This window comes from Spea bombifrons, chromosome 4, assembly GCF_027358695.1.
Source record: "Spea bombifrons isolate aSpeBom1 chromosome 4, aSpeBom1.2.pri, whole genome shotgun sequence".
Classification (NCBI taxonomy): Eukaryota; Metazoa; Chordata; class Amphibia; order Anura; family Pelobatidae; genus Spea; species Spea bombifrons.
In genome coordinates this window covers 82,643,735-82,666,924 of record NC_071090.1, presented here as the reverse complement: position 1 = coordinate 82,666,924, position 23,190 = coordinate 82,643,735, and the positions used below count along the sequence as shown (strand labels likewise).

At 38.5% G+C, this 23,190-nt stretch overlaps 1 protein-coding gene across 1 annotated transcript; it reads right to left on the bottom strand.

The window, feature by feature from the left end:
- Positions 1 to 1,064: 1,064 nt before the first annotated feature.
- On the bottom strand, positions 1,065 to 20,286 carry SLC24A5 (solute carrier family 24 member 5). The gene is made up of 9 exons (XM_053462694.1): positions 20,088 to 20,286; positions 14,902 to 15,081; positions 11,519 to 11,602; positions 11,135 to 11,238; positions 10,392 to 10,492; positions 9,360 to 9,643; positions 8,552 to 8,758; positions 3,090 to 3,191; positions 1,065 to 1,406 (listed from the first exon to the last, which is right to left on the bottom strand). The coding sequence occupies exons 1-9, from the start codon at positions 20,251 to 20,253 to the stop codon at positions 1,084 to 1,086; spliced, it is 1,551 nt and encodes a 516-aa protein (XP_053318669.1). The 5' UTR covers positions 20,254 to 20,286; the 3' UTR covers positions 1,065 to 1,083.
- Positions 20,287 to 23,190: the final 2,904 nt, after the last annotated feature.

Here is a 23,190-nt window from a genome sequence, read left to right as displayed (position 1 = left end):
TAGTACACCCACATTTTTCTTAATAGAATTTTATATCTAGAGTTAATCATAGTACAAATATTAAAGCAGACCCCCCCCCAATTATTTCTCACATTCCACTGCTAAAGAAACCACCTACAACAACAATTTATTCCTTTCAGGACCAATGTTTTTTCATACCCTAAAGACTTGAGTTTTTTCTTTTATCCATGTTTGATGTAATCATTCAAATTATATATGATTTTGTTCAGGACAAGTAGAGCCTTCATTTAAAAACAGAAATACAGTAAAATGTGTAGTACAGTATGGATTGAGTTACCGTTCAGAGATCTCTTGTAGATTTTAGATGCAAGCAATGTCCCTTGGCCCCAATAATTTTTTATATTTTTCATTTAGTCCAATTTATATATATATTTTTTTTAAATAAAATAAAATTGAGAAGCGAGAAACTTTGTTTTTCCCTCTCCTCCACCTGATCTGTCTGTGCTGATCACAGTGATCAGAAAGCCCAGTCTCCGATTCAGCTGCATGGAGAGGTCCACCCTTATTGTGTCCACAGGGGGGTGAAGGGATTATGTTCTTCAAGATGCTCCCTTAGTACACTATTTTATGTTTTTTTTTTTTTTTTTTTGTACTGGAGATTCCATCAGTGCTCTGTAAAGATCCCAGGGATCTCTCCTGTAACCGGGTGCCATCATTATTTGTAATTGTATTTTATTAGCCATTGAAGAATCTGCTAAAAGGGCAGATTCAGTCTTTCACTTGATCTCCCTTGTACCAGCAGGAAAATGCAATTGCTGGTGCAAAATCTTTTCAGTGCCATAGTGCATTCTAAGGCTGTTAAGGAATTAAAAAGGGATTGTCTATGTAGTCACTTCAGCAATAACGTATTCTGTTGTTCATAGTGGTATATTCTTGCAGACTCACATGTACTAAAGGTAACTAAAATAGCTACCTTCAGCTGGGCTAGAATTGAAGTGATATATTGACTGATCCTCAAGTGCTTGGGAAATTAGTATGAGTTAATAAGGCTACATTTAAGTGTCCCATTTTAAAATGTACCCAAGCACGCACAACAAAGGCTATCCCTTGGCATCATTTTTATTAGTCTCCGCAGGAGCGTATAGGAATATTTCCTATAATGCCAAGCTCATACAAGACTGATAATGTAGCAAAAACCAAATACATTAGAAGACAAGCAACGCCCAACTTCTTATCAAGCTTCCAACCACTTAAATGAACAGCAACAAAGATGAAGATGATCGAGAACAGGAGTGATATGGTTGTATACGTTAATCCACTGCTATTTACTTCAACAGGTGTTGATCTATCTACAAAGACTGTCTTAATAAACCAAGGAACTCCTAAACAGAGCATATCGAAAACATTAGACCCCACAATGTTGGACATGGCCATGTCTCCTTTTCCTGTTACAAAAAAGAAAAAAAAAATTAGTTTGACAGATATTAGCAACAACATTTAAACTTACTTCAGTACCACTCAGCGTAGAAGGTGACTCCTACTTTTGAAGTTGGTACCCTACCTTATTTCCTTTTTATTGGTAGCACAAACACGTGAACGTGTTATTCTCTGGAGGCACATTGAGTTTTTCATCTATATAGTTAGCATTTGAACATGGAGGATTTGTAGGAGGAGGGGGTGGTCAACTGTGTCAAACCTTTAGGAATTCAAGGTTTGACACAGTTGACCACCCCCTCCTCCTACAAATCCTCCATGTTCATGGCATCCATTAGACAGCCTTTTCCTGTCTTAAATCCAACCTCTCTGACCATTATTTTTAGTGTCCCATTCACTGGAGCTAGCTACCCTTCCCTACCACTACCCGTTTCTCAGGGCTCAGTTCTTAGGCCTCTACTATTCTCCATCTACACCTCCTCCCTCAGACAACGGTTAACCTCCTTTGGCTTCTATTACCACCTATATGCAGACAACATCCTAATCTATATTTCCTCTCCTAACCTTTCGATTCACCGATTGTGTTTCACGAATTGCATTATGGATGGCATCCCATTACCTACAGCTCAACACCTCCAAGACTGAGTTTATGGTAATCCCGCCATCAGCTCTGTCCACAATTCCTGACATATCTCTTATTGTTGACAACTCCACTATCCAACCAACAAAGTTCACTTCCTTGGTGTCACACTTGTCTCTGCTCTCCCGAATTCACCCATCCCTCACACAAAAAACAGAAATATTAATCCACTCCCTTCTAACTGGTTTCCCCCTTTTCAGCCTTTAACTGCTCCAATCCATCCTCAACACTGCAGCTAGACTAATCTTTCTCTGTCACTATTCCTCATCTGCTGCTCCACTATACGAATTGCTCAATTGGCTCCTCATACCCTACAGAATCAAATTCAAGCTTCTGACTCTGACTTACAGAACCCTTAATAACTGCATCCCCTATATTGCTACCCTCCTATCCTAATACACCCCTAACTGCCCTCTCATGACTTGTGTCTCTTTTCTACTGTCCCTACCTCTTCTCACTTCACCCACGCTGTACCCCTTCTGTGGAATTCCCTTGTGTCCCATCAGACTTTCTCCCCATATGAAACGTTCAAACGCTCTCTGAAAACCCACCTTGAAGAATCGTACAACCTTTCCTCCTAACACTCTCAGCCATCAGAACAATCAACAACCACTACAGATTATCCTGACCCTATTAGCTCATCCCCATCCAAGCAATCCTCTCCTACCGTTTCACTTTCCCCTCAACCACAGACTAGATTGCTGTTTCTATTTAAATGATTTTACTGATTGTAATACTCTTTTTCCCAGACATAACTCTATGAACAATTTTTGTACTTCTTTATTTATTTACAAATTTATCACTAAGCTACCGTGCTCTGCCCTCTTATACACTGGGCATTTGGATTTTATCCTGATACCACTAAGTGGGGCAGAAACGGTTGGATAAGTAATCGTATGGCGTATCTACACCTGCACGGAAGAACACATTTTGTGCTGGTGTGTTTAAAATTCATGACAGCTATTGAACAAATAGCTGTTCCTTGAAATATTTGATTAAGCCACATACACTTTCACTTAAATGAAATATTGATTTAATAAATGTAGAATTCTACCTTCTCTTGCCACAAGGACACTTGCAACGGTGTCTGGAATACTTGTTCCTGCAGCTAGTAAGGTGAGTCCCATTACAGTGTCTGGAATGCTTAAAGTTTCACCTGCAATAGACGAGGCCAGAAATATTATTAGTTCTGTGGAATCCAAGGGGTTTTTTGTATACACAAAAGTAACAGTACAACATTTTGAGTTCTGAAAGACAAATAATGTAACTATATTCAGTATAACATTTTGACCACAATAGGGTATTCTCACATGAAAGGATTTGCTAACAGCTCACACAAGATGTGCCTCATCAACTTCAACACCAACTCTACATTGGCCTTCCATGGCAGGATCTTACCATAAACTTACCTGCCAGCGGGTTCAGCTGCTCAAGGAGGCTTGTAAATGAAAAGGGACCACACCGTTATCATATGCATTAAAGTACATATGATGGCTGAGGTGTCCCTTTAAGTGTTCTAAGTGGAGACTCCAATACATACTAGATAACATTTGAAACCTTGTAGCTCCCACCTGCTACATGGAAGCAGACAGGACAATATGATGAACTATGCTAATATGATTTCAATTAAAAATAAAACAACTCAATACAGTGCATAGTTTCTTGTTTCGTGCATAATTGGTATACCATATATGTTAGCTATATTGGTTTCTATATTAAAAAAGTAAACTGCAATGGACAAGTACTTAAACATTGCATTTACTTAAAAAAAAAAAACACCAGGTAATCCTTTGCAGCAGGTCAAAAGAAACTCACTACTTTCTGTGTTCATTGAATTATGTCCCTATTAAGGCTTTACTCTCACTATGATAATTCAAACAGTTGTCACAATACATTTGTGGTCAGCCGTTCAAAGACACACTCTGTGATTTTGTTCCCTATGTTATTCTAGTGTGATTGAGTGTTTTCATTTTTCAAGAAGACACCAAACTGAAAAGGTGCTACTCGAGGGTCACTTTTGGCTGGAAAGGAACATAGCTTTCTGCTTGCAGATTACTGTCACTTTAAAATAAGGCTGAATATAGAAAAGATGGCACTTTTGGATTGCAATTATATTTATGCCCAGAAAAATAAGACAAAGTACCCCATTTCTGTGGTTGACATTTCAAAGATTAAGAATTCTTGAGCATATAAATCTAAAGCTGGAAGTTGCTATGGACCATTTAGCAGTAGAAGTAGAAGCTGCATATTCATATGCTGGTGTTATTTATGAAAAGCACACTGTTTGAAAGGCACTATTTCAAATCCTTGCCTTGTCTTATTTACTAAAGCAGGTCTGCCTCTTCCAATAAATACACAATGACAAAACTGTAGTTTTATGGCACCGGAAGAGGCAGAGACTCTTGTCATTTCACCCTTGGCTGCTATTTACAGGATCTCCCGAGATAAATGTCTGACCTGCAAAAACAAGAATCCAAAAGTGGAATTGTCAATTATCTAGAATATGATCAGATTTCTTTGCATGGGGCATAGTTAATTCATTAAGGGAATTAAACCATGCAAATTATAGACCATTATTTGATGCCTCAGTCTTATGTTTATGTCTAGAATATTTGGCTATAAGGTAGGTGAAAACTGTTCTTTTTTTAAAGTGTTTTTTTACCACCCAGAATTATTCACTTAATGTGCTGATTTGTCTAGTGTCAAATATTAGCATGGACTGTCTTGGAACTTTAAGCTTGAGCAAGTTATCCAGCTATGGAGAACCTGCAGCTACCTCTAGGCCTCCATCTATTCCTAGCATACCTCTAGGATAAATTCCTTTTGACTTCAGTAGACTCAGGAGAAACTCTAGGGCACCTTTGGCATCCTTGGAGAAGCCCATAATCTGCTGGAACATAAAATGTACTGCCCTTATGGTTGAGTAGGTTACAATGTCACCAGCATTTATGCATCCACAGTGGAAGGTTTTACCCCCGCTTCTGAATAAAACAGATATGCGTTTGTAATTGCAGCTAAATGCCATTAGAGCTGCCTTCTTCCATCTATAAAATTCTCACCTAGTGTGACTCCATTACTAGCAGCAAAGTTAGCACAAAAACTGCAGATATGTCTATGAATATATTCAATATATAATATATGACTTTAGTAACTGCATGCCCTAATGGAATGCCCTCGGTCAACAAGAAACCAGTTAGGTGTCATCAGCACCTCCATAATGTAGGCTTATGGGTAATGCAAGATCTACTTGTTGGGTAAGGTGCATTGCCCCAGCACTCAGCGCAACATCTCAAACAAGACTTCTGTATGTCTTACTATACCGAAGTTTCTGGGTGTGAAGGGCCTTATAAGCTTGTTAAAAATGTGTCCAGCAACCCTTGCAACCAGCCAGGGGAGGGCTGGCACCTTCTGGCTTGGGGGGCAGGAAAAGCCAAGTGGCCCCCCAGCAACAAATGCACTAGCGCACACACACTCGCTTTCACACTGAAATATACTTGATCCATCACACCTCGCCAGAAGCCTTTCTTTATGGCTGCTCGCACACTGTGCAAAACTGTGTGTCTGATTCAAAGATCTAAGAATTGTGACATTATCCTTTACTACAGGGCTATATAATTTGTATATGATTGTTTGTAATCTTCACCAGTCAGAGCTTCCCTCTCCTTCTAATACACATGCTTACATTAGTCACATATCTTTGCACAATGGAGGCAGCATGCAAAGTATGTTGTAGTTTTATGAATGAATAAGTGTATCTGAAAGGTTTCTATTACAAGTTTTCTTCTTTTCATAAAAACAAATACAAATAGCTACAAACATTCTCCACCTGCACTAAGATACAAAAAAGATATTTTAAAATATTCTCGAGGCTTCTATCTGGAGATCTATCTAATGTTATATTCCAAAGACATTTTCTATCATTAAGCTCAGTCATATGGAAATGCCTTTCTAATCAAGTTCTTAAAGTAACAGCATGTGGCAGTAATCCCTGGGATGGGCTTATTAAAGGAGGCCTTGAAGAATTCAAGCTATTCCCTATGCTATAGATAACTACAAAATAATAAAAAAAATAAATTAAAAAGAAAACAGTTTTGGGTAATTCTTTCTAGAAAACACAAGGCCTTAAAGAAAGGGATTTATAGTAAAGGCATTACTACTGCAATGCATCGAAACTAAATATGTTTCATATTATAATTATTTGCATTAAGATAGTAAATAATTAGCCATTAAGAAGATGATTGTAAAGTTTATAATAAACCTGAAAATATAAAAAAGGTTTGCTTGAAAAAGCAAAGCTCTCTTCTCCTTCCTTACCAGTATGCCTTAATGTGTGTCAATGGTATTTTTAGTTTTCAAAGTTATTGCTAATTGTCACAAAAAATAGAAAATAACAGTAGAATAACAAAAGGGAAGTGAAAACCCAACGTTACTAAAATTAACAAAATACAATTACAAAATACAATACAACCAACACACGATTAAATATAGTGGTAAAGACAGAGAAGGGGACCCTGCTCTTATGAGCAGCTTTTAAAAATATATTTATTCACGTTAAGCCTTTGCTTCCAATATGCTAAGCCAGCTGTAGTCAACTTGAAGCGGACAAGTTCCTTGAATTAAATCATCTGCAGTTTCATAACACCTGGTGAGTAATTTATATTCTCATTCAAATAAGACTGACAATAAGTACTTAAAATATTCTGACTTCTCTCTGGTTTAGCATAGAATCTGTACTTTTATATGCTTACTAAACATCTACTGTAATTTCTAGAGTTGGCACACTGGCAGTTTATCCCAGAACCCTTGATTTAAATGGTGATAGTACAGCTATGAGACGACCATGCAGTGCAAAGCTAGGTGTAGGTGAGTGACTAACCTGAACAATAACATGTATTATTTAACATCAGCTCTGTAAAAGTCTCTCAAGGTGATGTAGAGAACGGGAAAAGGAGTCCACGGTTTCTGCATTAAAAAAATTAAAAACTTACCCTTTAATGTTTCTTATTAACAGGGGCAGGGTGGCCTGGGGACAGGGGGACAACCACACCCTGGCCATTCAAAATTCAAATTGGACCAGCTCACTCACTGGAGGCGAGAGTACAGTAGTAATGTCTCAGCCACTCTCACAATGTGCAAGCAGCGATACGGTGGGAAGTGAGGTGTGATGAGTGTGAGGTGTGATGAGTGTGATGATAAAGTGAGGATATTTAATTGTGTGTGTTCTAGTGTATATTAGTTACTGGGTGGGGGTCAAAGGGAATTTAACTGTTCCCAGGCCAGAGGGTGCCAGCCCTCCCCAGCTTAATAAATAACCTTTAAAAGAGATTAACTATTTTGAAGCAAAATAAAAGGATATATAGGATGTATGCAACACCCTACTGGGTACAACAAGGCTTTGTTTCCTTGAAGGAACCACATAAAGTACTATTTAAATTCTACGATATGTTTTGCTTTAAAGGAGTATGCATTGTGTGGATCCTAAGCCTAAACAGTATTAGCACATGGTGGTCAACGATATGAAAGAAAGAAAACAGGACTCTGCATAACTAGAGTTATATTGTGTATCCATGTATAGAGACCACATTGAATACTTTAGGTAACTAAATGATGTACTACATAATCTGTAGAATATGTCATACGTTTCAACGCTAAACACTACTAAAGTAAACACATAGTGAACGTCCATGTACTGATATGCATGACTGGAAACGTTTTTTCTTCTCCTAACAACACAGTTCAGAGTAATTTGTGGTTACAGAGCTAGGGACAAAAGTTAAAGGAATTAGAACTAGATCCCTTACAGATATTCCCCCATGAAAATTGATCTTCTGGTATTTGGTAGCATCCACAATGCAGCTTTGTGGATGTGCTTTTCTTTAAGCATCGCTGCAGAGGAAGTAATTTCAACTGAACAGAGTCTGTGCGTTCTAAAATAGTCCCTGCACACTTCGATGCAGCTGGATGAAATAACTCATTTTATTCATTTAACTGCAGTGTTGTGACACAAAGATTGCCCGTTTCCTCCGTCTCAAACCAGCAATGGTGCAGGGAAAGTGAAAGCCCGGCAGGCCTCAGGATTGGTGTTTTTAATTTTTTGGGTTGAATGGAGAAGACAATCCAATTAATCCTTTCAGTCAAAGTTTGGCCTCAATTGTTTCCTGTTCTTTGATGTGTTGCCCCCTATTACAGCTGCCTGTGGTGGAGACCTTACAAATGAAGTGAATTCCAGGCAAATTTGATTGCAGATGAAACTTAGTCTCATGTGACTGAAAAGATTTATAGCCTTTTAAGAGAGGAAGCCTGATGTTCCCCCAAATGTACTTCAGAGTACTGCACTTTGATGAGACGGAACGCTTCCCAATATCAAACGGGTTTCCTCATTTGGGAAGTAGCATCCTGGTGTCTGAAAAGACCTCTAGTCCACATGCAGTGCTTGACAACATATATGTTAAAAGCATACACTATAACATGTGTTATAACAAAACTGAAAAGTAAAAGGAAGATGAATTCACATACCCACAATTGTCACCATCCAAACTAAAATGTATGTAACTGCAGAAATCCAGACAGCGGACATTACAAATGTCAAAACAAACCACTTTCGCCACATCTTCCTTCTGCAGTCTGGTACAGTCAAGTAAAATAAAGCAGTGATCGGCAAAGACAAAACCCAAAGAATTCTCTTCAAGTCGTTTTCTGGCATCGTGAAAACACTTGGTGGGTCTAATATGAAACAAAGTAAAATAAGTAAGACAGAACAAGTACACAGAAACAAATTGCACCCTGCACAGCCACTAAGATGGGTTACAACCAGCTTTTAAAATAATATGCCAGCATTCACATTTTAAAAACATATTGTAGTTATTTATCATAATATATATATATATAAATCAGATCAAATATAAATGTGATAGGTGCATATACATTATATATATATATATATATATATATAGTGAGAAATCAAAATAACACAAGATCAAAGATTCTCTGTTGACTATTAAGTATATTAGCGGTATTAGGTGGAATTGGCACATAATCACACACTGTAAGGTAACTCCCAAAGATTAAGATCCTCTGGAGCCCATAGGCACCTACACACACTGCCACACTTATAATGTGTAACATGACACAGTTAAGACCTACCTCACGGCTACAATAACCTGCACAGTGCAGTTATTGCTAAGCAGCAGGATGCAGTTCACTGGTAGATTATCCACTAGCGCACCATGCCCCCAGAGACTAGGGCCCCCAGGCACCTGCCAAATGTACCTAATGAATGATTACTGCACTGCAACTTTAATTGTGACATATAGAGGCTACTCACCTTCTGGAATTTCATTAAGTCCATGCAAACTTATGGAAAGTTGGGAATAATCGGAGTCCTCTTGAAAAATTCCACTGTCTGACCTGGATTGCCGCCGGACAACGTGCATACTCTCCTCCTTCCACCCAAGCAACGGCTGCTGTTCTGCGTTCTCCTCCAAAGCTTCAGCACAACAAGTACAACAAGGACTGAACTTTCTCACCATCCACTGATTAAGTTTAATGTCGAAACACAGCATCAATATGTATATGCCATAAACCAAGATCAATGAAGCAGATTCATACCTGAAGGAGAAAATAAGGAGGTTTCCTTGCAAATGTTGCAACAAAATTACACACGCAAAAAAACAGATCTGGGTAAACATACCCAGATCTGTTTAGCAAATTTTATTTCACCAAGAGCATGTCATTTTCACATAGGAAGATATTTAACTCGCGCTTAACCCACTTTTGCCTAATATCATTAAAATGGATCTTGTTATCCAATTAAAAATTACTTGCAGAAACCTTCTGTATTATATAAGGGATAGGAAGCCCAGGATTTCCATCATATCTCCTTGGTAGTCTTTCTTGGAAATTTGGTTGTCCCTCTATCAGTCCAATTCACGATTAACCCTACCATATAGGTGGTCTAGGAAACATGCTGGGAGGTCTAGGAATGGCCGTACTCATACATAAAGAGCAAACGCAATGTAATGCGATTGTCGATTCCATCAAGCACACAACCCTAAAAAATCTTATGTTCTCAAATAAAAACTTTTTAAATCAGAAAGAAAAACATACCAGTTTATTCAAAAAACATACAGGTTTAACAAGCTGAAGTGCAGACTACTATTGCCAAAACTCTCAGCAATCAAAGCAGATAAGAGAGTAATTAAAATAAATATTGTCTGTTTTTCCAAGCTCAGTTCTAAACAATGCCCAAATGCTATGTATAATGGGGTAATATACTTTACATTCATCCAAGCTGTAATTTTGTCATGGCAGCATACCCACTGAATGTATCCCACAAGCAAATTAAAAAGGTACCTACCAGTAAATCTTGTTGTCAAACATAATTGCAATCACTGCTGCTACACTAATTGCATAGGCCGTACAGTCTCTAAATAAAGGCCAACAAGACAGCCTTGATACCTGTGCCAAAAGAACACACATCCAGTTTGACTTTAGTAATCAGCGCCATGCAGCACAGCGAAAATCAATTATTCAGCTATAACAGAGAAAAATTGGTAAGAAATGAAACTTCATCAGTGGTAGAAATCAGGCAGCATTTTGGCTTTTTAACTGCACTCTATATCACACATTGGGAATCCACCATGGCCAGGTGGCGGTAAGACTACAAATAAACTGTGTAGGGTCCTTCACATCCTCAGACCCAGGCAATTTTCGCGGCTACATTCAGGGGAAGGTTGAGTTGCTCTGAGATGGGCCAAGTAGCTCCTTTATAGTGTGCAGCTAATACAATTCATTCGCAATTCATTCATTGTTCATCTTGCCTAGGCTTCTACCCCAAGCACATGCTTGCACAGGCTTTCAATGTTCTTAAACTTAAAAGAACACATTAGCTTTACCTAACTACGTATAAGAAATGGTCAAGAAGAAGTCCATCAGGTAGGCATGGCTGAGGACCTCTTTAGCTTTGCATCAGATAATGGTATGATCAGGTTATAGAAAAGGGGGCATAGCAGTGGGGCAGACAGAGATTGACATTAAACTAAGTTTTGGCAATATCAGTGGTCTTAAAGTATAATGTGAAAAATTAGCTGTGTTTCATACCATTGGTGATAACAGGCAACAGGCAGCGCATATTCCCAGAAGGTTGTACACCGCTGACCCTACAATGGTGCTCACTCCAATATCTCCCTTAGTGACAAAAACACCTTGAAAAAATAAAATAAAGACGTTAAATACATTTCGGAAAATGAAAAACCACAGATTGAGCGAATTAAATATTATATATGAAGCCTTAGTTTGATTATACTAAACATGGTCAATAACAGACCACAGACCATTCTTCTAAAACCATAGAGCTTCCTCCCGCAGAATGAAATATATTTTTTTCTTTTTTAATGATACTCTTGGATAAATCTAATTTCTCATTAGATCCATATAGATTTGGAAAAATTATGATAGAATCCAAAACACCGGTAAGTTAATTACCGAGAAACACCGTGACGAACTCTGGGGCTGAACTTCCGATTGCCATGAAAGTTGCTCCAGCAACATCTTGGGACAGACCAAGGCCTTAAATAGGCAAAGCAAGAGAGATGGTTAAAAACAGAATTTAAAGCAATAAAATATGCTATTTGTTTAATTTACGATGATCATATGAAACTGCCAGCAAGACTTTGTACAGAAAAACAAGTGCATATATGTATACCAGTGAGAAATTGAGGATTTTTTTAGGGGAGGTTCCCCTTTTTAAGGCACAATTGGAATCTTTTCAAAGTGAGAACTTTTGTTGTCTTCTGGATCAACAATAGAGTTGAACTTGATGGACTATGTAACTATGTGATAGACAATGCTTGTGCAATCACCATAGAAACCAGTAAAACACTGCTGTAGACTGCATCGCCTTTACAGCAATCATTCTTTAGAACAGTAGAGGTTCATACCTTACGACTTATTGAATTTTAATGTGTTGTATAATTACCCTTTTCAACCCCCTTGTCTCTTATTTTAGGGGAAAATAAAATAGTGGTTTGAACAATTGTTGTCTTTATTGTTTATTATGATACCATTTGTTAACAACCATTGTATAATCATGTTTCAATACACCATTGTACGTCAGATTATGAGCTAGCAGCACGCACAGAGCTCTGTACAAGGCAATTGACAACAAATTTCTACCACTGTCAACAAATCCAGCTATCTCCCATCCTACCTATAAAGGACACAACATAGGACCAAAAGGAAACATCAAGTAATCTACTTGCAATTGGATGCAAATAGATGTTGTGTGCCTTTTATGTCAAGATTTTATGTGGGTTCACAAACTTTTAAAGTAAACGTAGCACTTTGGGGTCAATGATGCATAATGATTACCCTATGTGCTGGTCTTAACCATTACTTTTACATACATAATGGATGTATAATCCAGTTAGTGGAAATATTGTTGCATATTTCCACTCACTGGATTATAATATACACAGATTAGAAAATAACCAAATTTAACAAAAGAGGCATTACTGGTTTTTGTGGGGTTTTTCTCAGTACAATTTTTTGTTAGAACATAGAAACAGAATTTGACAGCAGATGAGAACCATTCAGACCATCTATTCAGACCAAATATTCTGATGTAAGGGTTTTAAACCCTTATCAGTCGCTGTTAAGGTCCTATTGTGGGAGACTGTTCCATTTATCTTCTACCCTTTCAGTAAAGTAGAACTTCCTTATGTTACCATCTAAACCTCTAGTGTTAGACTATGACCTCTTGTTCTAAATGCTCCTCATTTTAAATAAGCTTGCTCTCCTCCAAGCTATACATGTTAGAATCCTTTAATCTTTCCTGATAATTTCTGTCCTGCAAATCCCTTAGGCTTTTTTTTAGCTCTCCACTGAACTCCCCCCAATGTGTGAATATCCTTCTGAAGATGGGGTCTCCAGAACTGTACACAATACTCTAGACGAAGTCTAATAAGAACTTCTAAGTTCTTAACTTCCATTGTCGCTGAAGAGCTCCCTCAATGCTATATTCTGTCTAAGGATTTTTATGTCCCAAGTGCATTATTTCACATTTATCAACATTAAACTGCAGCTGCCAGACCCGTGACCATTTTTCTAATTTACTTTAATCATTTGCCATTTGAGTTGTTCAACCCGAATGTTGCAGACATTTGTATCATCTGCAAAAAGAAAATTAATAAAAAATATTAAAAGGTACGGGTCTCAGTACTGATCTCTGATGTACCCCAACAGTAACAAGTCCGTCCTCTGAATATACATCATTACTACAACCTTCTGCTTCTTCTCACTCAACCATTGCCTTATCCATTCAACTATTTTCACATCCAAACCCAAAGACTGCAATTGATTTATTCAAGAAACAGTTTTACGAGGGACAGTGTCAAATATGTTACTGAAATCTAAATAGGCAATATCAACTGCTCCTCCCTGGACTATTATCTTAGTTGCCAAAAAAAATGAAGTTAGTTTGACAGGATCTCCCTGTATTAAATCTGTGCCATTTATGATCTGTAAACATGTACTGTAAACCATTTACATCCAGATATTTAGCAATCCCACCCTTTAGCATGTTTTCCATTCATTTGTCAACTACTGACATAAGGCTTACTGGTCTGTAATTGGCCGAGTCTTCCCTGCTTCCTTTTCTGTGAAGCCGTACTACAGTTGCCAATAACTCCACCAAAGGAAGATCTTTTAAAAACTGTGGGTATCCTATGCCTTAGAGGTGTTTTGAATTGGTATGTGCTGAATTCTTGCTTTTTTTTTGTTAACCTGGCAATTTTCTCCTCAGTGGGTGCTTTGGCATATTTAACAACCTTTATATTTCCTCCCATCTTCCACATTTTGAGTTGGATTATCGTTCCTAAAAGCTACCCTCTTCTCCTTAAGTATATTTGCTGCTTCTGTTGAGTACCATAGTAGTGTCCTTTTTCTTTTAGTCTTACTAATAAGTTTACCCCTGCCAGTACCTATATACATATTTATTGGGGGTCTGACAGGTGCAAAAGCGTATTTGACACCACTATGTCTTCTCGAAGCATGTTGTACATGCCTGCACAGATTGTTCTTTTCATCTGTTATCATGGTAACATGGTTCCAGCCACACTAGACTGCTTGTTCCATCTACAGATCCCTGCCTCCATACAGGGATTGGACTGTAACTTTTTGTTTGTTTTTGACTGGCTGGTTGCATTCTGCCATGTGTTGTTTCTGCAAGCAATGCTTCAGTGTATAGAAGAGTGCGGAAAGTGCCACCACATATATTATACATGGTTTTCTGTCTAGACCCATTTTACCAAGCACGTATTCCATACGTGATTGACATTCTTTGGATTAATTCCATCAGGACTAGATTGAGAAAAAAAATAGGCTATAAATAATAGATTATATATAAAATAGATTATAGTTCTGCGGCCGCATGCTTCTTTTACATCAGCATAGATACTGCTTGTGGTTACACATATCCAGCAGGTACTACATTACACGGGATGTTTTTGTCTTGAGGGTGTTTGGGTTATTGGGCACCTGTACAATTGGCATTTAAACTGATTTTAGATAATATATTGCACATACACATAAGAAACCGCAGGTTAACACAAATATGTTACAGTTTCTAATTTAAAGAGGCTGAATTGGACACTTGTAAAAGTTAATACAGCATTACAAACACCATTTCTAGTAGTATTCAATGCCCAAACCATTTACACAATTTAAAATCATGTAAAAAAATGAAAAAAAAAAAATAAAATGACAAATATGTTAAGGTTTCCTTGCTTAACATGTGGGTTGTCTAAGCGGAACAGCACCTTTAAGATACCTTTACATGGCATGCAGTGTAACTGCTCTGTAGTACTCACGCTCGCTGATTACTTCCAAAGAGGGGATGAAATAGTCTTCACACACAATTGACACAGCCAGAAACATGTAGAGTATGATTATGAAATGAATAATAATCCCTCCATCTTTTCTCTCCTGGTCTGTAAAAAATCCTCCAGGAAAATCGGATGATGGCGTAACGATACATAACGTATCATTCTCTGAAAGAAATAAAAACATAGTTTATCCCACATACATTTACAGCTGGATAAATTATTCTCGTTGAAATTGAATTTCAGCAGAAACAGCTTGAAACGTAATGCATTTGGTGCATTGCAGACAGCATTATTAATCGCCTTCTCAGAATATGGAAAACAAGGGAGTATATCTAATTTTCAGCTCTGCTGCCATAAAGGAAAATGTAAGTTTTTCACGGATCAGAAAATGATTCAAAATATGTTCTCTTAATCTTAAATTTAAGAAACGCCTGCAAGAAAACTACTGTTTTTTGTTTATAAAATATTTTGCGGGCCTCACTAACACATTATATATATATATATACATATATATATATATATATATATACACACACACACACATACCGTATTGGTCCAAATATAGGCCACACTTTTTTCCCCACTTTAAGTCTTTAAAGTGGGGGTGCGGCCTATATTCGGGGTCTAGCGCCCGACGCCCGGGACATGCAGTTCCGGGCGCCGGGCAGGCAGCAGGGTTAGGATGCAGATCCCCCACAGCGGTGCAGGGGACCTGCATCCTACTCTCCGATACGCTCAGACAGCCTCCCCTGCCAGCACTTCCCACGAGGGGGAGTGCCGGCATGGGAGGTTGTCTAAGCGCATCTTGCAGACGTTCACCGGCAGCGGCGATGCGCGTAAACAGCCCCCGCTGCCAGCACATCTGCACGATGGGCTTTAACAATCTCCCTTGCCGGGAATTCCCACGGGGGGAGTCCCGGCAAGGGAGATTGTTAAAGCACATCGTGCAGACGTGCCGGCAGCGGAGGTTGTTTATGCTCGCCGGCGAACGTCTGCGCGATGTACGTTAATCTTCCTTGCTGGCACTTCCCACGGCGAAAGTGCCGGCACCAGAAGTTGAATACGCGTCATGCATAGATGTCTCCCGCCGGCCCCGCAAGACCCCGTGGAGTCTGTACCGGTAAGTCTGGCAGGGGGGACACATCTTGGGGACAGAGTGGCAGCATATCTCGGGGGGGGGCAGAAATGTTTTTCTTTAGAAAAGCACCTAACTTTTAGGGTGCAGCCTATATTCGGGTGCGGCCTCTATTCGAGCCAATACGGTATATTCTAAACACATATTTAAACACATTTAAAATTATATAATTTTCTACAGCGCTGCGTTTTAATTATGTCTAAATATTATACACAATTAACATTACTTTCATTGCAATGAAATGGCCTAAGAGTGTATTAGAAACAAGCTTTCAATTTCGTTTACGGTACTTCAAAATTGTGCCGAGGTAGCAGTTGTTTTTAAATCGAAATCTAACAGACTGTATAGAAAATGATTTTAGATGTTATAAAGTCTCATATTTGTATAAATGCTTTAGAATGTAAGTTTAGAAACTGTAAATCCCGAATTATATATATATATATATATATATATATGTGTTTGTACTGCGCAAATCATACCTATCGGCCCCTGGGAAAGCAATTGGAGAGTAGGGTGGCCAACGCTTCATTCTCATTTGTTTTAAACATACTGGAAGTGTATGACAGGTTTTATGAAACCGGTCCAAAACAATGACAACGCGTAGGTAATGAACCTTTTATGTCCCTCAATCGACAGATTTGAGGAGCCTGTTGAGGGGAGAGGAAGTCTGGCTGTGTTCCCAGGGCAAAGAGAGGCCTGAAGAAGATCCATGAGCCAAGTGTGGCAAACCTGCCTGTGCATTTAATCCAGGGATAGGCAAAGTGTCCATCCAAAGAGACCAGTGTTCTTGGCAAGTTTTGTGAAAGTCCATAGAACATCACTATATTGTCTACCACAGACCCCAGTAAATGTCCATCATGAGCAATGTTGGTGTCTATCCGTGATTTCGTCTGTAGGAGGTTTTCCAAAGACTGGCTCAGCTGGGTCGGCCAGGCAGTTTAGGTTAGCGGGCGTTAAGCCTGGTTAAAGTACCTGGGAACTCTCCGAGTTTGACCCGGAGATTGCCAGGTGAGCGTTGCTTCCCCGGTTCAAGACCCAATTCTTCCGGGAGGCGGGAGAGGGGTCTTGGCACGCCCTGTGTCCCGCCCATTTTTTCCAATAAATGGGGGTGTTTCCTGCTGCAGTCAGCGGGAACGCCGCCGTCGGCAGGAATGCCCCCGACCGACATCAGTGTGCAGTCCTGGCCGTGTCCCGCAAGGGAAGGCTCTGGGTAGCCGGAGCCGAGAAGTTCCCAGGTATGCTGGTTAGCCTTGGCGGGCAGAATATGTGTCTGAGAGCGCTCGAATTGATTTTTGTTTTGGGACATTTAATGTGTAAATAAAGGTCAACATTTGCCAGAAAAATCAGTGTTCCTGTGTCCGTCCCAAAAAGTGATTTGGTAACCCTCTGCTAACAAGGTTTTGCTTCAACATATTTATTGTTTTCGTGTCTTTTTAGTAAATATCAGAAATATCACATGAGTGTATTCCCTCATCAGCAGACATGAACAGAGATGGTGTGTGTATGTACAAGGTAGCAACAGATGTTTAATGTTGGGCCATCTACCAAATATTGAAGTTGAAAGTAGAAATAGATTACTTATGGATGTCCGGGTCTATTTTCTACTATGTAAAAAAATTATAATCTAACTAAATCATCTAATTTAAAAAAAAGAGGGTCTATTTCCAGTGAAATGTGCTAATATTTCCGTACATCTGTCAAGTTCGCGTAAAACAAATTCCAATCTTTGAATAAAGCCAAACTATAATAATAGCTCCAGAACCTAAATATTGTATACAATTGTCTGACGTCTGCTGCTTTTCTACACACTCCTGAACATGACCGTGTATGAATTAACAAGCACAATGAAATACCCAGGAAAACAGCATGTAATTCCTGGAAAGGGTGAAAATCTGATGTGTAATTATTTACTGCCCTTATTATCTGGAACAATCTCCTAGAAAATACTGCAGTCACAACCCTATTGTAAGCCTCAACAAGGACAACACTATCTTAACTATTTCAGTACTAGGAGCGTGCACAAAAGCAACATGCTTGGTCCAGTTTGCAAAGAGTTAACCTACTTAAGTGTCATATAAAAGAAATAAAACCACAGTGTGTAGATTTGTACCAAGCTATGGACGCCTTTCTTTCATTTGGTAAAGTTATTGTGCGTTATTCACAGTAACAGCACAATATGCTTTAAAGCGTAAAGTGCCTCCAGAGTACAAGATGTATAGTATATCTATCTATATATATATATATTATATACACACACACACACACTACCATTGAAAATAGAAATATCCTTGTTTGTGAAAGAAAAGCACATTTTGTCCATTAAAATAACATAAAATGGGTCAGAAATACAGGGTGGACGTTGTTAATATTGTAAATGACTATTGTAGCCGGAAATGGCTGATTTTTAATGGAATATCTTTATAGGTGTACAGAGGTCCTTTATCACTCCCATCACTCCTGTGTTCCAATGGCACGTTGTGTTCCAAGTTTAAGTTTAAAAGGCTTATTGGTCATCATAAAACCTTTTTGCAATTATGTTACAGCTAGACATTTCACACACACACACACATATATATACATAGCCGTTACAAGCAAAGTGTGAAATTCAGCAAAGGTGTGTAACAGTGGACTTCTCCAGGCAGTGTCAAGCACTGTCATGCTTTGATATTCTACTAGATATATTTGGATTTATCTATAAAAATGATTTAAAAAAAATATTCTGGTTGCTATGGTGATAAAGCCACTTTAAAAATTTGCACCAGAATCACTTTATTTACATAACCTCCACATTCTCATTTTATGTACTGAAGCACAAAACATTTTCATAAGGAGCTTGATAATATCTTCTACAGCAGTTATATATTTTTAACATATCGGTCGATTTTAAATGAAAGTTACTTGTCTTTTGTTTTTACATGTATTAGATAGTATGTATTTATATTTGATTAACTTAAACAATGTTGGGGAAATAAGAGCACAGATTCAAGGCCACGGTTTGGTTTTACTTACTAAATTTTGTAAGTGTTTGTCGTTAACCCTTAATGTCAGGGTAAACTTCAACAGCATTATGGTTTAATAAAAAAGATGGCAAACACCATTAATATTGGAAAATAATGTAAAGTTTAACAAGCAATCCACATAAAATTTGATTGTGACATCACAAGTACATGCATTTTACTATTGAGACCCTATGAAGGAAACATGATAAGAAACACTTTTCAGACATCCATAGGTGACTGTTCCCCTAAGGAAGGGTTCCCAATGAGCCCTAATGAAATGATGGGGATAGAGACCTATACAGATACTCCACATATGTATTATAACACTGCCTCTCTATAAAATACTATAGTAAACACCCCTATATGGTGTTGATTAGACATATCTGCAATCACAACGAAGCTCATTAAAACATGCAACAAGAAATTCAGACACAGTGGCTCATTTCACAAAAATAAACATAAATATTTTAAATCAAAGTTATATATGTCCATCTAATAATTGCATATAGGCTGGTTTGCCTGAGTCCATGTCATACATGACTTTCAACAGTGGAACTCCATTCCAAATAAAGTGCATGAGGTTTCATTCTCTATACCTTTTAAACAAGTTATCTGGCTACTTAGATAAACTCATTTTAAAACCATGTTTTAATATTCCAGGACAAGCAAGGGAATCATTAAAAGGGCATCTACATCACTCCAATTTTATATATATATATATATATATATATATATATATATATATATATATATATATATATATATAAAATATTTCCCACCAGCAACCTACAACTCTTTTATTAAAAAAACAAAAAAACGTATCCCTATGAATTGTTCTAAGGTTAAGCAGATCGCAAAAAATCATCAATTAAATGCATAAAAAAAACCAAATAATATTTCGGTTCCATATATAAACAATTATTTATGGATTTCTATCCAACCCAAGACGTTTCTTTGCCGGCCCCACCTGTCCTACATAGACTAAAGTTACAAGGGGTGGGTAATTATGTCATCAGGACCCTCATAAGAAGACTGACCCAGGTCTCTGCGGACACGCTGCTTGCCCGTCACCCTGGAGGAACTCGCCAAGTGGACCACTACGCACAGCAGCAAGAAGAGACTGAAGGTTCCAAACGCAACCGAACGAAAGCTTTTTTTCCTCCCCGCGATTCCTGCAGCCGGAAAATCTTTAGCCTCCTCCATGATCGGACCGTAGTTAGCTCTCTCCCTGCCCTCCGTGCCATGTACTAAGGGAGGAGGCCGCCGCGTTAATCCTCATCATGTGAGACGGTGTCCTCTCCACATGCCCCAATTAACCCTCCCCAGGGTTGTACATAAACCTCAGTTACATTCCAAACGACAAAGAAAAAAAGAAAATCTCAGGCCATTGATGATCCCTAAAGGGCAACTTTTTAAACAAAGTATCACCAGATAAACTCAGATGATGTCTGATCATGAGGTCCATGTGCAACTTCTGCTGACCTCATACTATTACCGTGATTGCACCAGAGGCCAAATCAGCCATACTGGTTTAAACAAAAAACATCTATTCTACTTTACTCTGAAATGTTACTTTTTTTTTTGCCTATTCTTTATATACTACACCACATCAAAGCGAGTCAGAAATGACTTATTAATTAAGTCTACCCATTGAGGCTGCTCCCTGCCATCTGGTAAATTGCTTTTCTGCACCTATGACTTTTAAAGCAATAGAGATCTGGGGGTTTTCTTTATGGTTGCGCTGCTGCTCATTTTGCCCAGTGTAATATGTCTTTATTTATTTATTTTGCTTTGACAGAAGTAGGTAATGAAATGCAAATTTTGTTAATCCTTTTACAGCGAAGGATTGAATGTGGAGTAGAGGATTTCCCCATAGTCAAACATATTAAAGTCTAATGTATCTGTGGTTTGAAAAACGGCCCTTTGAAATGAGAAGTGGTTACGGGTAAATATATTACAGTTTTTGTGATATAAAGTGAAAGTAAAATAACTTTAAATACTGGGGGGGAAAATCTGTGTTTTACAAATCTGTTCTTATGATGGTGAATGAACCAGTGATGGTAGGGTAGGTGATATTTTTTAGTAAGCTTGACTACCTCTAATTGTAGCCAGGTAGCAACACCACACTATAATATATAACCCATAAGGTATATTGGATATTATTATTATTATTATTAATGCTATCACATACCGTATATTTCCTTACCTGTGTACACTTGGGTATTCGCTGAACAACGATTTGAACAAGCAACAAAAAGCAATCACACAGCAATAATGTCATCATATGTAGGTGGCTCTTGTTAATTCATCATTGATAAAATAGAATATAATTGCATTGCACAACTTACTGTTTAAACATTTGTACTGCAACATATTTAATGGCATAATGTGAGGAGTAACATATATTTTGAAGCCATATAGCCATTTGGCTCGTGTAATCTGCTCATTATTTCTGCTGCAAAGACTCTTAATCTTGGTCTGGTCTTTTTTATTCGTGTAGCCATAAGCATATCCCATGCATGAAAAAAGTTCCTTACTATATTAGGTCCCCTATGTATTTTTCACGGGAGAATGTTCCGCATAGCTCATCTGGAGCAGTTTCCGCAGGGCAGCCCTTATTTTATGTGCTGCTCCATTCCTGCTGGCATTATGGAGCATGGGCTGGTTGGGGAAATCCTCTGAAGAGCCCAGGGAGGTTTTGAAGCACAGATCTTCTTTGCAGCTCGCACATACACTATATGACCAAAAGTATGTGGACACCTGTCCAACACCTTAATATACATTTGTTGGTCACCCCATTACAAAACCATTAGCATTAATATGGAGTTGGCCCCCCTTTTGTGCCTGTAACAGCCTCCACTCTTCTGTGGGAATGCTTTCCTCAAAATGGAGTGGGTCTATAGGAATGTGTGCCTTTTCAGCCAAAATGTTGGATGAGAAAGCCTGGCTCACAATCAGCATTCCAATTCAATGGGGGACTAAGGCCAGAGTTCTGTGTAGGCCACTCGAGTTCTCCCACACCAAGCTTGTCAAACCATGTCATTGTGGAATTTGGTTTGTGCATATGGAACAGGAAAGGGCCTACCCAAACTGATGCCAGAATTGTCTAAAAAAATTTTGTATGCTGTAGCATTAAGATTAACATTCAATGGAACTAACCCTGAAAACATCCTCAGTCCATTATGTCTTTTCCACCAAACTTTACAGTAGGCACTGTAGGTAGACATTCTGGTAGGTAGCGTTCTCCTGACATCCGCCAAATCCAAATTTGTGCATCAGACTTCATCACCCCAGAGAACACGTTTCCACTGCTCCAGAGTCCAGTGGTGGTGTGCTTTACATTACTCGAAATAATACTTGGCATTGCGCATAGTGATCTTCAGCTTGTGTGCAGCTGGAATCAGTTTGGAATTCTGTAGTGAGCGATGCCACAGAGGACAGGCGATTTTTACCCGCTACTTTCTTTAGCACTCAGCAGTATCACTCTGAGAATGCGTGTGTGTGGTCGTACCGCTTCTTTGCTGGATTGGGATTATGAGGGGTGTCCGCATACCTTTGGTCATATAGTGTAGTGTCCTTGCTATGCTAACATGTCTAGGTGTCTTATCGAGTGACACTACCTGGATTAGCCACTTCTGGTACTGGTTTCATGCATTTGTTACTAGGGGTTGTAGATCGTTTTCTCATAGTCATACATCTAAGGGCCTTGGTCACACCAATGCCATGGCTACTGGACAACACAACCTGTGCCACTGGACTGTATGCAGTTGCCATGTTGGAAAACTATGGATTCAAACTATGGAGGTCTTACCTACCTTCCAGCGCAAATACATTGAGATCATGTACAAGCAAATTATATCACAAGTTTTTTTTTCTTTGTAAACTTTTTATACTGACCTTGAATTTACTTGAACAAAGTAATCATATCTCCTGGCAAACTTCTCTTTCCTACATACAGAAACCCAATTCATTACTCGTACATTATCCTAATTATTTGTCATGTAAGTCCCTGGTACCTTTCCAGTTCTATAATATTTGTTGGCTCAGATATTTTATTCCATATTGGCATGGAGCCTATACAAAGGGTTTTATAAAAATTGTAAAAGTACACAATCATAAGCTCTGTGTTTGGAGAGGGTT